Source organism: Heteronotia binoei, chromosome 2 (assembly GCF_032191835.1).
Source record: "Heteronotia binoei isolate CCM8104 ecotype False Entrance Well chromosome 2, APGP_CSIRO_Hbin_v1, whole genome shotgun sequence".
NCBI lineage: Eukaryota > Metazoa > Chordata > Lepidosauria > Squamata > Gekkonidae > Heteronotia > Heteronotia binoei.
In genome coordinates this window covers 144,726,867-144,743,144 of record NC_083224.1, presented here as the reverse complement: position 1 = coordinate 144,743,144, position 16,278 = coordinate 144,726,867, and the positions used below count along the sequence as shown (strand labels likewise).

At 42.2% G+C, this 16,278-nt stretch overlaps 1 protein-coding gene across 2 annotated transcripts in view; it reads right to left on the bottom strand.

Annotated features, from left to right (window-relative positions):
• The window catches only part of PKN2 (protein kinase N2), a 62,010-nt gene extending 59,980 nt beyond the window's left edge, over positions 1 to 2,030 (bottom strand). For both annotated transcript variants that reach the window (XM_060232159.1, XM_060232160.1), the window contains exon 1: positions 1,668 to 2,030. In XM_060232159.1, the coding sequence (XP_060088142.1) occupies positions 1,668 to 1,718 (51 nt within the window). In that variant the 5' untranslated portion in view covers positions 1,719 to 2,030. The remainder of the gene's footprint in view (positions 1 to 1,667) is intronic.
• Positions 2,031 to 16,278: the final 14,248 nt, after the last annotated feature.

Below are 16,278 nucleotides of genomic sequence, written 5' to 3'. Positions count from 1 at the left end.
TTTCTGGAAAGGGCTATTTCAAATTAGGCTACTGCTAAATTTTGTAGAGCCTGGATTAATGTAAGTAGAACATCTTACAATTCTGCTTCTGGCTTTTTTGTTTTCACCCCTTCTCTTTCTGCCTTCTGTGCAATATCATATTTTGGAAACAGATAATGTATAAAATACACAATATGCTTCATTTTGTAACACCATGTGTTAGCAAGAAAGCTGGCATAGAATTCCCACACCAAATATTTTGACTTTTCTCAGGAAAATAAAACAAAACAAAAAGGGAAAGGCACAATTACAAAGGAAAGATACCAAGGAGGGCTTACTGGAACATAATATTCTATAAGGTGCACTATAAATCTCAGAATATATATATATATAAACTGAATATATAATCAAAATTATTTAATTATAGATACTATAACCTATTGTTACAGCATCCATAAAACCCGGCAATGGTTTAAAATAGATCTGACAGTTTACATAAGACCACAATTTCTCTACACTGAATATGTTCCTGATTAAACTTCAGTTCTCAGGCTATGCTTTCCCCTCCAGTCACTTTCCCATTATATGGTGTACTTAAGTAGGGAAGAACACTTGACCTTAACCTTTTATACATCCAATATGACAGTAGCAAATATATGGTTACACTTACCACTTATTATGTTACACCAGCTTATTATATGCACACACAGGAAATTGATGTATTCCAACCTGTGTAGTTGGCTTTTCATTTTCCACTTGCTTGTGGGAAATAATGTTTCAAAATGGGTGCATCTTTATTATGACAGATAACATCAGGTACAATTTGAAACATTAATCATAGTGTTAATACAAGTCAAAGATCATGGTAGAGTTTTGTAAAATTCATACTTCCCAAACCAGGGATTTGCTTTGAGAAGAAACCAAACATCATCAATATTTTGAATAGATGTCAATTATTAGCTTTTGATACATACTGCTGGCTTATGAGCCTCAGAAGCAGTATTATCCCTAAAGTGCATGTGTTTTAAGTACTACCTTCCAATATGGAACTTGAACCTTAAGCCTCTTTTGGGGGTGGGGGGGGATGTTTTGCTACCCTATATTCTATGCTCCAAAGAGACTGATAGAAATAAACTTTGTGAGAAATAGAGACAGGGGATTCTCTACAGTGAACATCTCAATCCTGTAAAGATTTTGGCACACCTAAATTCACTGATTTTAAAGGTCTCAAATAAGGAAAAAAAGTTACTGTGCCTCGATAGTTTTGTTCCTTTCCATAAGCAATGAATACAACTTTGACCTGAGCCCAATGGTCTAATATACCAAGAGAAAGAAAAAACATTCTAAGCAGGCAAGAGTCATTCCTGCTTGCCTACTTAACACACAGGCATAGATTCTCAGCATTCATATCTCAAGGACTTCCTTTACATCCCAGTTTTCTGTCCTATTTTCACGTAAAGAAACTGAGAAAGCAGGATGTGGAGCCCACCCGCCCCTTCCAAGGCAACTTAATCAGGGGAGGGGGAAAAGAAGCTTAATCTGGAGAGTGGGGAGGGACTCAGCCAAGCGAGGAAGGGGGCCTGGAGGGGGCAGCTCCACCTCCTCCGTAGGAAGGCCTGAAAAGATGAGGGAGGGAAGGACGAAGGAGCCAGGAAGTTAACAGCCACCACTTTTTTTTTCCTTGTTACCTGCTGCAGGTCTGTGAGGAAAATCTCCCTTTCCGCCGCGTTGGACGCCATTGCTCTTGGGTCTGGACCTCGCACCTGGGCGCTGCTTTCGCCGCCGCCAGTGGGGAGGCCGGTCCGGACCAAGGGGGGCGCTCTCGCTCTCTCCTCCTCCTCCTCCGGCGGCGGCGGCGGCAGCTGCCCCCTCCGCTCACATTCACATGAGGGGGGGGGGGTGTTCCGCCGCGTCGTGCTCGCTCCCGTGCGCGCCTCCTCCCGTTCCCCTCTCCGCCCGCCAGTCCCTCCGCCCGCCACCTTTCGCGGGTCCCGCCTCCTTCGCCGCCGCTCCTTGTCGCACCCTTTGGCTGTCACCCTGTCGCAAAAGCGGACCTGCTTTGCGGCTCCGCGAGCACGTGACTTGGGCAGGGCGGTGACTGGGGCTAAAGGGGGTCGAGATGCAATTCCCCCCCCCCCACCTTTGGAAGCGGCTGGGGGCGGGTGGATGGTGGAGAGGCCGGCCTCTTTCATGTCGAGCGCCGGGTTGTTGCGTTAGTTTGCTGCTGCAAAATTAAACAACCCAAATGGCACTTTACAGGGTGGAGGAAACTGATACCAGACTAAGCGTTCGTGAGTCAGAAAGCGAGGTCTGACTCATAAAAATTTATGTCGGCATAAATTATGTGAGTCTTTAGGGTGCTACTGGACTCCTTAAAGTGCTCAGAGAAGTTTATATACCTTGAATAAAACGTTGGTTTTAAAGGTGCCACTGACTGTAATTTCTGCTTACGCGTTTGTGGCGGCATTGAGTACTCTTTGCATCTAGTCCACTGTAGCCCACGGACTCGTATGGGGACTAATTAATTTTTAAAACTGCCGCCAGACTCCTCTTTCTTGAAGCCAGTAATATGTTGACTATAACATGACAATCCAGCTATAAAATAATCCCCTGAACATGTTTTAATCCTATTTTTTTTTTAAATAAAGGTATAGTTCAACCAGCCAGTTAAGATACAAGTTCTCACAAGCCCTGCTGTTTGTGCTCACCTGCAAAGGTCAGGGAGGTGGTGAGCAAAGATAGCTTCTTTCATTGGTGGCACCTCAGCTACTGAATAACTTTCCCCTTGAGGCTTACCTGGCACCTGCCCTTTGCCAAGCCAAAACATTTCCTTTTACGTAGGCTTTCAATTAAGATTTCATTTTTTAAAATTGTTTTATAGCCTCCTTTTAGCCTGAAAACTGTTTTTGAGACTCATGTGTTATGCTACTAAATGCCCTGGCTTTTTTATGCTTTTAAAAGTAGTTTAATAATTGGTGGGCTAGGTTTGGGGTTTCTTTTGCTGTTTTATTTCTTATTGTGTTTTACATTATAAGTTGCCTTCTGCAGGTTAAGCAGCACATAAATTTCCTTAATAAAAAAGTACTTTCTTTGGGAAGGCTTCTTTTGGTATTATTCTTTGAAAAGAATTGTCCTGTATACAGCCAAGAAAAACCCAGACAGAATTTAGGCTGCAATCTTGTGCATATTTACTTGGGAGCAAGTCTCCTAGAAGGCAGACATTTTTCTTAGCATAGGTCATGCTGCACTCATATGTATTTATTATGTACAGTGCTATCAGAAGCAGAGTTATGTTGCTCTAAGGTGGTTGAATGGGCTTAGAAGGATGTAACTCTGCTTAGGATCGCACTGCATATCTATTTGTTGCAATTTGAATGACCTACTTGTGAATCTTAGAGGGCTTAATAATTGCATCTTCTGTGGAAAAGACTCCCAGAAATTAGCTGCAATTATATTACTGTGGACTATCTTTGTGCTCCTTAGCCCTACTGAAATACAGTATGTTTGTGAAAGATGAAGGTGCAGTGCATTCAGTCTTTAGATTTTTTCTTATAATGCCATTTTCTTCCTTGCCCCAATCCAGTCAAGTAGATTCCAGAGGCAGAGTTCAATTGCATATCCTCTCATGTTCCAATCCTACAGAGGTCTCAAACAGCCTTTTTAAACCTTATCATCAGGTTTATCAGGTCAAACTATATACCTGACCTTAATCAATCTGATTAAGTGTATTCCATCCCACCTTCTTTCTTTTTATGTGATAAGTAACCTCAAAGGACCAGAGATTGATTCTTCATTTTAATGGAAGAGTATCTGGGATCTGCTGGCTTTAGACTCAAGTAAAACATTTTGTTGTTAGCTGTCCCTGAAACACTACTGATAATCTTCAGCAGGATTGTCTCTTTATATTATGGTATACAATTTGTTTACAGAGGGGATTTTTCTTCTGTGCTGTTTCTGCTTACAAAATTTCTGTGCTGTTCCTTGCCATGCAGTGTTGTATTCATGGTTCTTTTTCTGGATATAATAACGTAGTCCAGTGCTGCTGAACATTCTCTTGTGGAAAGAGGTGGCATAATAGTCCCAAGTGCCCCCCCCCCCGAAAAAGCAACATCTATCTGTGAAGATAGTGGTATGCCAGCAAACAAAAGGGGTGAGGCATGGATTGTACTTAGCCAGACACACTGGGAGCAAGTCAGGTGATACTGCCAGTTCCTTGGGGGTCTCACCTTGAATCCAGCAGGCAGCTGCATAAATCTGAGAGGTAATGATGGGCATAAAGAAAAACTGGGCTGCATTCAGCAATGCGCCAACAGAACAAAAAAGAAAAATGACAGGTGATAGATGACTGATTTATTATAGAAAGTTCTTACCCATTTTGCTATGCAGGTTTAATCAGGGGGAATTGGACCATTCACCTAGTGCTGGAACTGCCCACAATTAAATTTGTTCTGATGATGAACATAGCTATCAACTTAGCCCACTGCTGGTCCTAGTGGCACAGGGGTTTGACTGTTGTGAGGCCGCTAGCTCTGTGTGGTAAGCAAAATTCTTAGGCATGTCACTTGACACTCATCCTGGAGATTAGAAATCCTACAACACATGAGCACTGGGTGGGGGAGAAAATCCTCCCCCTTCCTTTCCATCACTTATTTTAGAGCTTTGTTAAATGGGACACTTAAGATTTTTTTAAAAAGATACTTGAAAAACCAACAACTGATAGAATGTTATCTAGTGAAGAACATTTAACTTTACCTTGAGATAAATTAAGTGTTTATTCCTTCTGGAAGTTCCTCGATTCCAAAGGCATCCTTCAGCAGCCTTCACTCCCATGGTGTCTCCTCAGGAGCTGGCTTGTGCTGAACAGCTTCAGTTTAAAATCAGTCAGTTGGAGCATGCTCGCTAAGGATGGAAAACAGGGTGGAGAATGTTGACTCAGCACCATGTTTTTTCCCCTCAGAATTTTTTTTTCTTAATTTAACTTAGTTTAAGGAGAGTGTGAGGCAAATGTTGATCTGGAAATATTTTGAAAGGAGAATGTGTTCTGGGAAGTTGTAGAGTTTTTCTAGATTTTGAAACTCTGGTATACGTTCAATCAAAAACACTATAAGAGCCTTTTTAGGTTGAAAAATTTAGGTCCTTTTGTAAAATAATTCAGTCTGATTATTGCTAGATTTTCTTCTTTTGAAGAAGAGGCTTTTAAAAGATGCATTTGAAACAAGGAATAAATTAAAGGAGCGCTTTCAGTTGCTTCTTTAACATTAGGAGGACTCTTATGTGTACAAAGTGTTTTCAGATGAAGGCAGTGGGCAAAACTGTGGCAGTGCTGAGCCAATGGAAATTTGGCACTCAGATGAGTTAAACCAGGAAGCTCTAATAGGTTGGAAACTGAACAGCAGCCTTTGTGAAACTTGTTTTGGTGAAATTGAGGAGAAACGATTGCAGAGCATCCCTAGAGCTGTTATCACTGAAATTGTAAAATAAAGTGTATTCAGATTATTTGGAATAAATACATCTTGAGTCCCTCCTTGTGGGTAAATGTTTAGCTTACTGGCTTCTGATTGGGCTGGATAGCCTTCTATTGCAATTCAGCATTTAAGGCAAGTAGAAATTTGACAAAAATATGCAGGCCTAATGGAAGAGGAACTTCCTACTCACACTAGAACCACTTTTTCCATTCTATTCAGTTTCTTGCATCTCCAAATTATTCTGGGGACTGGGCTAAGAAAAAGTGTGCCCAAGGGAGTGCTTGTATAGCAACAGATATATTGATAAACAAGGTGATAGTGTTAAATATAGTGTAAAGAGGGAGGCTACATATTGCACTCCTTTGCAGGTTGTTCCAGGGACTTATTTCAAAAGCCATTAAAGAAATGTGCTTAATGCATAGCTAAACTAAGACTGATATGTGGGGTTACCTGGAAGTTTCTCACATTGGGAAAGTCCGCCTGAGGGACTGGGCTCTAAACCAAATTATTTATGTTCCCTTGATGAATGCAACTGTGAAAGCAGTGGGTACCATGAAATATATATATATATATTTACAGAGGGGGTGTGTTTTTTAGAAAACAAAAATTCAATCTGATTTAGGGAGGTAGGAAGAAAAAACTTAAAAGGAACTGTTAGAGAAGCAGTGTGGTGAATAGGAAATATAATATGGCTTTGTATATTTTTAAAGTTATCTTTAACTCTGTTTTTATAATTGTTTTCATGATGTGTGTTTGGGGGCTGATTTTAATGGTTTTAAAATGTAATTTTCTTGTGCATGTTTTAGGTTGTTAGCTACTTTGGTGGCCCTTGGAAGGATGGAAAGGTGAAATACAAATTAAGTAAAAAATAAGTAAATGCATGTGGTATCCAATTCAGATCAGGACCACAGTGTGTGTGGAGAAGGGCCTTCACCTTTAAACCCCTATATGATCTTCCTGACCTAAAATATATTTGGGGAAACCCATGTGTATCTTGGGGAATATGTAGGTTTTCCCAGTTGGCCAAACTGGCTGTAGGTAAACATGCATAGGGTTGTTTTAGATATAACTTCAGCCTCTTCATGTTCAATCAAAATCTAGGCCTCAATGGTGGGGGTTTCAAGACCAACTTCACACCTCTAGCAGGACCAGTTTCAGGTTGCTTAAAGCTACTAGCTTTTGTACCTGAAGCAGGAATGACCCTCTCCTCTTCTCATTTTAATAGTGCACATCACTTATATTGAGGGTGCTGAATAGACAGTGGGGGTGTATCTGAAATACATGATGCAGGGAGATTGGACTCTTAAAGCTTATAACCTGGAAATCTTGTTGGTGTTTTAGATGCTATTGGGCTTGCATCGTGGTCTTGTACTGCAGATCAACATGGCTGCCCACCAGAAACTGCTTTTCAGCCAAAAGATATCTAGAGTTTGTCAGGGATGCGCAAATCCTTAGATATGCTCAAACGTGTTTCCTTGATTTTGACCCTATTGTAAAATTTCAACCCAAAGTGCTATTATTTTGAAATTTAATTTAAAGATAACCGGTATGTGTTCTTTGAAATATTCTTCTGTGGTCTTCCATTGGATTCCAAGGCACAAACAAGGAATCCAAAAAAGCAGTGAACATATTTTTCATAAATGTTTGTGGCTGTTTATTTGTATTCCCCTTCCTTTGATCATTCTTTGAATGGTCTGCATTTGAGATTAAGGCTATTTGGTGCTGCCTTATTCTTTTATTCTCAAACAAGTTAAGCTACCTCTACATTACCCACAGAACTAAAATTTGGTATATGTGAGCACCAAACAACCTAATTTAATACAGGGCATAGTTTATCTCATGATTGAAGCCAACTCCAGCTCAGAGCAAATAAAACGTTGAAACTTTACAGACAAGTGTGTTTGGACTTATTGGAACTCATTATGACAAGAAAAACTTTTGCAGAGCAGAAACTTTTTGAAATGTCACTGGTGGAGTTAATCAGAGAAGTACAATGTAACTTGAAAAAATTCTCTCCATTGCTTTAATGATTTCTGCAGAAATTAGTTCTTGTGTGCAAGTTCTCTCATTATATGTAATAAGGGTGTATGACATAGGCGAGAGTGGTTTGTAGTATTAATATTTTACTGGTTTTATTGTATACATGACTGTAATAAAGGTAGATTGAAAAACTGCACACAGGACATTGGACTACTGGGATTCCACTGAATCTTCATTGGCTTGCTGAGATTTTCTAAGCAGAATTACATCCTTCTAAACCCATTGACTTCAGTAGATTTGGAAGGGTATAACCTTTAGGACTACACTGTTGAGAGGATTTCCAAAAGCAGCTATGAACATGCATTTCTGCTTCTGGAAAACAATCCAAATTGATGAGCAATTTATATAGGCCAGTGGCTACAGTGGGCTATGTGTAGACTCCCCTTGCATGAATGGACCATGCTTCCTTAGAGATCAGCTCAAAGAACTTATAAGGATGTACAAAGTTTGCTGTCTTTGGAACACTTTTCAGATATTATCTGATGTATATAACACAAAGAAATGGGTCTTTGAAATATTAGTGGCCCATAGGTTTGATTCATTCACCTTCTTTTTTCGGTGATGCTTCTACTTGAGAACAACATAATTGTTATGAAAACTTGTCTGAGACTAGATGGTCAGTATTTGAACAACACTGTTAGAATATGGCTCCTTCCTTCCTTCCTTCCTTCCTTCCTTCCTTCCTTCCTTGTCTTTTATGCCGCCCTTTCCTGCAAGCAGGGCTCAGGGCAGCTTACACTAGAATAAAATATAACAATATTAAATCAGCATTAAAACACAGTAGAGTTTAGTATAAAACAAAGCCAAGGTGGTGACTAATTTGGATAGAAATAAAGCTGCCACCTAAAGCAGCACAACATACAAAATCATGACCTTCTCATTTCCCATTTGGTTTGAAAAAAGAGAAACTTCAGAGGAGTGTCAAAAAGAGTAGGGCTACATGCATATGGCACATGTTAATACACTGATAGTGATTAAAACAGAATTGTATAGCCTGAATTTCAGTGAGTAAACACAAGCACATATAACATTTCTGGAAAATAGACAGTAAATTTCATGAAGCCATTACAGCACTGAAACTTATATCCTCTTTTACAATCTTTAGACGTGTAACTCTGTATAGAATTGTACTGTTAGTAACTGCAAAAAAACCCCCTCAGCGTTAATAATAATTGATTTCCCCCCCTTCCAACTCCTGTATCCAAAAACAATCTATATAAAATAGATAACCTCTTGCTGTCTGATCTCTTGCTGTCTGGTGCTCTAAAGACAGAAATTGCCTTAAATTCAATGACTAAAAAGGGGGAAATTATTTTTTCTGGAAATATAGAATTCTGAAATAGAATTGCTCCATCTAGTGGCTAGCTGGAATATTTTACTCTAGTTTAATAATAATAACAGACACAAAAATTAAATGCACCCGTAATTCTCATGGATCGTTTGTATTCTGAGATTTCTGATGGTAGTAATAATTTTAGTCTAGTTAATGAAAAATTATAATGGATTGAATTTCATATTTTTGTCAAGGCATTATCACTCTAAACATAATTCAGTCAAACTGTCTGTTAGTTCCCTATATTATTATTTAGCTATTTACAGTCCACCTTTCTCCTTGAGACTCAATGTGGCTGGATTATGTCCGTATTTTCTTTTTAAAATAAGTATTTTTATTCCAATGGGGAAATAAGTATGTACTTAAATCTCTTAGGGTGAAATCACAGTAATTGATTTTGCATAGTCAATGCTTCAGTCTTTATTAAGACTTCTGCCTCTGAATGCCAGTTGCTGGGGAAGTCTTTGGCCTCCACAATCTGCTTGTACATCTTCCAGGGCATCCATGGGTCACTGTGGGGAAACAGGATCCTGGGGTTAAATGGACCACTTTAAGAACATGAGAAGAGGGACTCTTCCTAAGCAGGAAACTTGTCAAGAGAGCAAAACTACTCCACCATAGAGAAGGCGTGTCTCACCATTGTGTGGATGACAGAGACACTCCTTCCTTACTTGTTGGAACATGCTTTTGCAGACAGATCTTTTGCCTCTTCTTGAGCGGTTGAATTGCACCCAACACTGAAAATTGACAAGATGGGCTACTGACGTACAAGATTTTGAGTTTGAGACTTGGCTCTTTCTGGGGAGGGAGAATGTGTTGCTAGACTATTTTCAAGAATGTACCTATATACTGTGGAACCAAAGGAGTTGACTTTGATGTATGTAACCCTTTAATGTCTGAATATAAATGAACTTGGAGAAGGCTTGTTTTTTCATGTTACTTGTCTTATGGTATAGCAAGAATTCTAGCCAGAAAAAAATATACTGTAATACATAAAACTGTAATACATAGTGGGCTGGAACCAGACAGGTTTTTCTCTCAATATTTCCTAAATTCTTTCTTTACTATAGGCCCTGTCCCATGTGGCTTTTGTACACACTGGTCCAGTAATCTCCAGTATAGACTTTTGTGTGTGTGTTTTCATAGGGGATCCCTCCTCCTTTTGTTACCTAAAAAAAATCTAAGCAGATGCAGTTACTAGTCACAATGGAAACTGAAGTTTAGAATAATATCTAGGCAACAGTGAACTTATTTAATTAGAAACCAATATTTTAAAATGATGTGACTATATTAAAAATAAAATCCTATCAAGAAACAAGATACAAGTCTACTAGTGCTTATACTGTAAAGTAGCAATCATTGCCTTCAAATCTTACTTGCTGGATATGGATAGACTGACCATAATTTGTTAAGTTAAAAGTTGGCATCCCAAAGGAGTAATCATACTTTAATCAATAGCAGTCCATGATAATAGAAACAGGGTTTATTTACCCTCAAGGGTCTCATCTGATTCCTTACTAATTTCAAAAGATGTTTGCTTTGAACTCCTCTTGTGGAGGGCAAAGAACTTCAGCCTTTGATTTTGTTTTTCTCTTTGGGATGCAAATCAGATGCTAAAATAACCACTGCTAGCAAAAGCTGTATTCACTGCAGCAGAACCCATTCAGGACACATTTTAACTTTGCTGGGCTTTTCTGTATGGCTTTGTGACGGAACCGGCCCGATTCTGCCTTCAGACCCGGTCCCGTCAGCTCCCTATTGAGTCGCCAACTCCTGGAGGGAGCTATTTCTCCTCCTGCCCCTTGGGCTCGCTGCCACCACCTGCTCAGTCCCGGGGTTCAGATTGAGAGGAACAGGACTCCCAATCCCCCTCTCCAGCTGTGAGGCTAGGCCTCCAGGTCCTCTGCCACCCTGCACTTGGGTTTCACAGAGACCTCAGCACTTCTTTGGGGCACCCCTGGAGGATTGGCACCTTATCCAACTGCATGCCTTCCCCCTTCCCCGGGGCCCCCGTTATAACACAGTGTGGTCTAAAGCGGTCTGGGGATCTATGTGGTACAGAGATTGACTGCCAGTATTTAAAACAGAAAAAAACATTTATTCAAAAAGAGAAAAAGATAGGAAAAGAATAACAACCCAAAAACAGTTGCATTTACAAAATTAGCACAGCACAGCAAACAGCATAACAAAATAAAGTTGATTATAAACGCATCCGGCTGGCCCTGATCTAAACTTGCCCTGTCTTGTGAATTACTTACTTAGTCTGCCTGCCTTGGCCCTCCCAGGCAGGAGCCTCCATTGCTCACCACATGCTCGCTCGAGCCCCAGTTCAAATCTGCCTTCTCTTCCTGCCTAACACATGCAAGGAACAACAGCACTTCCTGCCTCTCTAGGAGATTTTCCCCCTAGCGTTGTTGGTTTGGCTCTGGAAGGGAGGGGGGGGAGTGAGGGGAAGGCTACAAAGCCAGCTGAGGGATTTACTGACCCCTGCCAAATGAAGCCCCACCACTGCCTAAAATGGCGTTTCTCCACAGGCTTTTTAGAAATGTGGTTAGTTCTGGTCCCATACAGCTTTGGTTTATCCAGTTCCCATGTGCATTTTTGTACCTTTAGTTTTCTCTTCACTTTTTTGTCCACCCTTCCTCCCCCCCCCCCCCCGCGGTTTTTCCCATTTCTTTTGAGAACACTTTTACCCCAGACTTCTTATGGAAGCTGTTTTTGAGTTGGCTTTTCTTTATGCTAAACATTTCTCTTGGTTTTCTTTGTTCTGCCTACTCCCACCCACCTCCATCCCACTTTTTAGTGATTGGATTGCCATGATCAAACCACTCCCTCTCCTACCTCCCACCTTAAAGATGAGTGACTTCATTTTCTTTTTTAAAAATTCAAAAATATTGATAAATTGCTAAAGCATTATAACAATATGCTTAGCAGGTCCTCTGAATTCCCAACATTATTTTTTTAAAAAATGAGGAGGGAGATATAAAGGAAAAGGCATATTTCCATGAGGGAAAGGGATAGAGACTTACTTATTTCTTTTAATTAAATCTGGGAATTCAGAGAACCTGCTAAGCCTATTGTTTAATTGCTGTAGCAAAATATTGATATTGTAGAAACCTTTTTACAAAAGAGGGTGCTGTGATGCAACCAACGATACTGCCTATGACAACAGTATACTCCCTTGAAAATCCTCACTATTGAAGGCACGTTTGGTAGAAAATAAACTGGTAGAAAATAAACTGACTTCACAACTGTGAAAATATAGGGGGAGGGCAGACCTGCAGAAGAGTCATGCCCAATCCCAATGCTTATGGATTGTCTGCCAAGAAAATCAGGAGTAGGTTGAGTGTGTGTTAAAGCCCATGATGATCAGTGTGAGGAAAAGCCCCCTACTTTTCATACATGTGGACATCGTGATCGCCAGTGTGGTTGCCAGGGTGCCTGGAGATTTGACTCTCACACATCTGCTCTAAGAAGTGGACTTTGCTTGCAGTTTCTAAGGCTTATATGGCAGCTTTGCATTCTACATCTCTGAAGAGTGTTAGCCAGAACTACAGACATGCTCCAGCTGCTCCTTGTGTGCCCAGTCTTGGCCACTGCAGTGGAAGAAGCCAGGCCACCATGTTTCCAGCCTGGCTCCATGGACCTAAAGCTAACAACAGCAGAATCCATCTTGCTTTCCTGATCCAAGCATATCCTGCCAGGCTGAACTCATTCCTTCTTAGTGGGAAAGTCACACGTACACACCCTGAGCCTGCAAGCAACCCATCTGTTTTATGAATGGATTAATAGCTCCACTGTTGATCCTAATTGCTCAGCAATACCAGAACAATAAATCTTGCCCAGCAGAAGATGAGAAAGAGGAAGGACATCTCCTGTCTCCATCAAGTCTTTTGTCTACACCGGGTGGTACCTAGGCCAGCATTTGATTCCCTATTGTCACCTTCCCAGCTAATCCCATTTAATCTTAAGTATCCAGCCATTTCCATTCTCACCCTAGTCTAATACCTTGGAGCCGCCCCAGGCAGCATCGCAGCTTGGAAATTTCCAGCTTCACCAGACTAAGGTGAAGTTCATTGGTCAAAACTGGCATCCAATTAGGTGTCAGCAAGGGATGTCCAGCCTCCTTGGTCATCATAGAGCCTCCCCCTGCTCCTCCCCAAGTCCTCCCAGTCCCTTAGGGTCTGAGGAAGCCTATTTAACCTCTGACCCAACTCCACTCATGTGTGCTTCTATTCAGCAACCCACCTTCCGCTGTCTAGATCCATCCCCAATTCTAGCCACAGTTTTGGGTCCATTTCCCCTGTCCTCTCATGTCGCCATTGGAACCTTCCTGGAAGAACTACGATGGTAAATATCGCCCTGTATGTCTACCCTGATATGTGTCCCTATCAATCTATCTATTTTTCCTAGACCTGTATGAATGTGTGAATGTTTTGTATTTTTACCTGGTATGAAAGAACTATTATTCTGAATAAATTACAATTGGTTTTTACTAAATTAGAGTCCTTTATTGAGCATTGACTCTCTGATCGGTTGAGCCTGGTATACACAGATAATAAAAGATTCCTTTTTAGGGTCAGCTGTCTCTCAATCTAATTCCCCAATCTCATTTTGAGAGCAGTTTCCCTAACAGAAATTGGTGGAGAAAGCTTGGGCATTATCCTGTTTGTGTGAACGCACGCGAGTCGACACGCGTGTCTTCATACAGACAGACGTAAGGTTGCACCGTTCAGAAAGTCTTGCTAGCGAGGCTATTGCGTGAGTGATTGAGTGAATGAGTTCTGTGTGAAAGGCTCTAGCGAGCATCTCTATCATTGTGGGTTGGGCTGCCCCCATTTCTATCATTCAACTGGACTTCTCAGCCGCACCTAGGAGGCCAGACACCTCGAAAGAGGACTGAGCCCGATAGAACGCAAGGGGGAAGTCCCGTGAAGTCTGGCCGCCGTCCCGAGGCCTTCTAAACGCGTCTATCGTGGGAGGGAATGTCAGGACAGGCTAGGATTGTTTAAGACCTGGAAAGAGCGCCCTTCCCTTCTCCCTTTTTTTTTTTTTTAGAGCTTAGTGCACACACGCACACACACTACATACACACTCAGACACCTACACACACACACACCCAAGTCCTTACACGAGTCTGGGCCAAGGCTAGTCTAAGGCACCCGACAGTCAAGAAGGCAGGCGGGCCAGTGGACCGATGCAATGTGACTGACGGGCAACATTTTGGGTCGAGGCGCAGCCGGCGGCTGGCTCGTTCCCCTAACTGTAGTTGAGGCGCAGCCGGCAGCTGGCTCACTACCCTTTCTTTGGATCGAGGCGCAGCCGGCGGCTGGCTCGTTCCCTTTAACTGTAGGTGAGGCGCAGCCGGCGGCTGGCTCACTACCCTTTCTTTGGATCGAGGCGCAGCCGGCGGCTGGCTCGTTCCCTTAACTGTAGTTGAGGCGCAGCCGGCGGCTGGCTCACTACCCTTTCTTTGGTCAAGGCGCAGCCGGCGGCTGGCTTGACATTTAAACCCCTAACCAAAGTCAAACAAAGAAAACTAACTAACATACGCCGCCATGCAACGCTTGGCCGAGACAGAAGAAATCCCCAAGCTAGAAAAGTGGCTGATAAAGAAAGGAGATAACCCTTGGAAGAAGGGAGCCTTTGGCGAAGGCCCAGACCCCCTTCAGACCCTCCGAGAGACCTTAGACGAATTAAGCAAAGACAAAAAGATCAGCTCTGGAAAAAAAGATCTTTTTGCCACGTGGGGCTTGTTTGAAGCCCTACGAGATAGCACTACCCTGAATAGACAACTCAGGGAACAGCTTACACAAAGGGAAAAGCAAATAGAACAGCAAGAGGTGCAGATAGAAAAGAAGGAACAAGAATTAGAGGCAAGCCTTAAGAAACATGCAGAGGTGCTGGAGGATGAGTTCCGGAAGCATACCGCGGAAAAGGAACTCTTACTCCAGACCCATGCAGCAGAGATAGATACAAGTAGACAAAACCATGAGGTAGAAAAAGCAGAATTAGGTAGAAAACACGCCGCAGAGATAAATAGACTGGCGGCGGAAAATAATAGCTTGGACCTCGACTGGCAACATGCAAGTCGAACCATAGAAGAGATTAGAGCAGAGAAACACACCTTAAATTTAGTACACCAAGACACCATGTCTGCTCTAAATAAGGCTCAATCGCAAATAAAGGCGTTGGGAAAAGAGTTGGAGCAAACAAAAGACCGAAATAATAAGTTGCAACATGCCTTTGAGATCACCACAGAAGCGGTGAGAAAATCCAAAGAAGCAGCCAATCATGAGGCATGTAAAAAGGAGATTGCCTTACTGCATCAAAAGCTAGACCGTAAAAACGCTCTTATAGCGACGGTCTCTCCATCCACCCTTTATGCTTTTTCGGATGGGGAAAGTGAGGATGAAGAGGTGGTAGAAGGAAATAAAAACAGCTCAGCCCCAGTCCGTCCTGTGGTCACTAAAAAGACCACAGCCAGAAAACAGCATGAAGCTGAATCTGTAAAAATAATGAGGGAAGCCTTTGGAAAACTGGGAGAATGGTTGGCAAATAAAGGACCAAACCCTTGGTACCCAGAGTTCTTCCAGGGAATGGATATCCTGGAGGGACTTAAGAATTTCTTTGACAACCACTGTGAAGATATAGGATCCGAACTGGACAGGTTTGTTGCATGGGGCTTGTTCACAGCATTGCAAGCCTCAGTGGAACATACCAAAGATGCCCAAAAGCTCTATGGGGAAACCTACCAAAACTTAGAAAAGTCAGAAGCTAAGCTAAAAGAATGCCAGGAACAGCAGAAACAGGTATCCTCTAAGCTTAGGAAGACAGAAGCTTGGTTAAAAACTTATGAGAAGGAGGTAGAAAGGTTCAGGGATGAGAGATATGAGTACCTAATAGACAAACAAAATTTAACCCACTCTCTCCATGAGGTCAAATGGAGACTGGAGAATGCTTTAAAGCATGCCCAAGTCTCTGAACAAAAGGTTGCTGTTTTAGAAACACAGCTCACTCAGGCACAATTTAATAGCAGAAGCCAGCACCCTGCTTACTGGAATCGGGGACAAGATGGGCATGGAAGAGAAAGCCAGAACTGGAAGTTCCAAAACACTGGCTTTGGTTCCAGCTCTTCTTGCCATCCCCAGCTGGCCCCAAGGGTTCCCCTCTACAAGCAGGCTTATGCTCCTAGGCGACGCTGTCCTCACTCAGCCCAGTGGGCCCCTCGAGACAAAGTCAGAATGGTAGCTTGGTCCCAGCTTAGAGCCACTGGAGCAGACATGAGGCAGTTTGATAAGCAGCCCACACATGTGCTACTTGCTGCCCTTTCAGATGCCATGAAGCCACCAGGGCACATGGCTCCCAGAGCCACAGAGTGTGCAGAAAATGGAGATAGCTTCCCCAAGGCTACTGCTGTGGAAGACTTCCCTAATAAGGAAAGGGTAGGGAAACTTACAA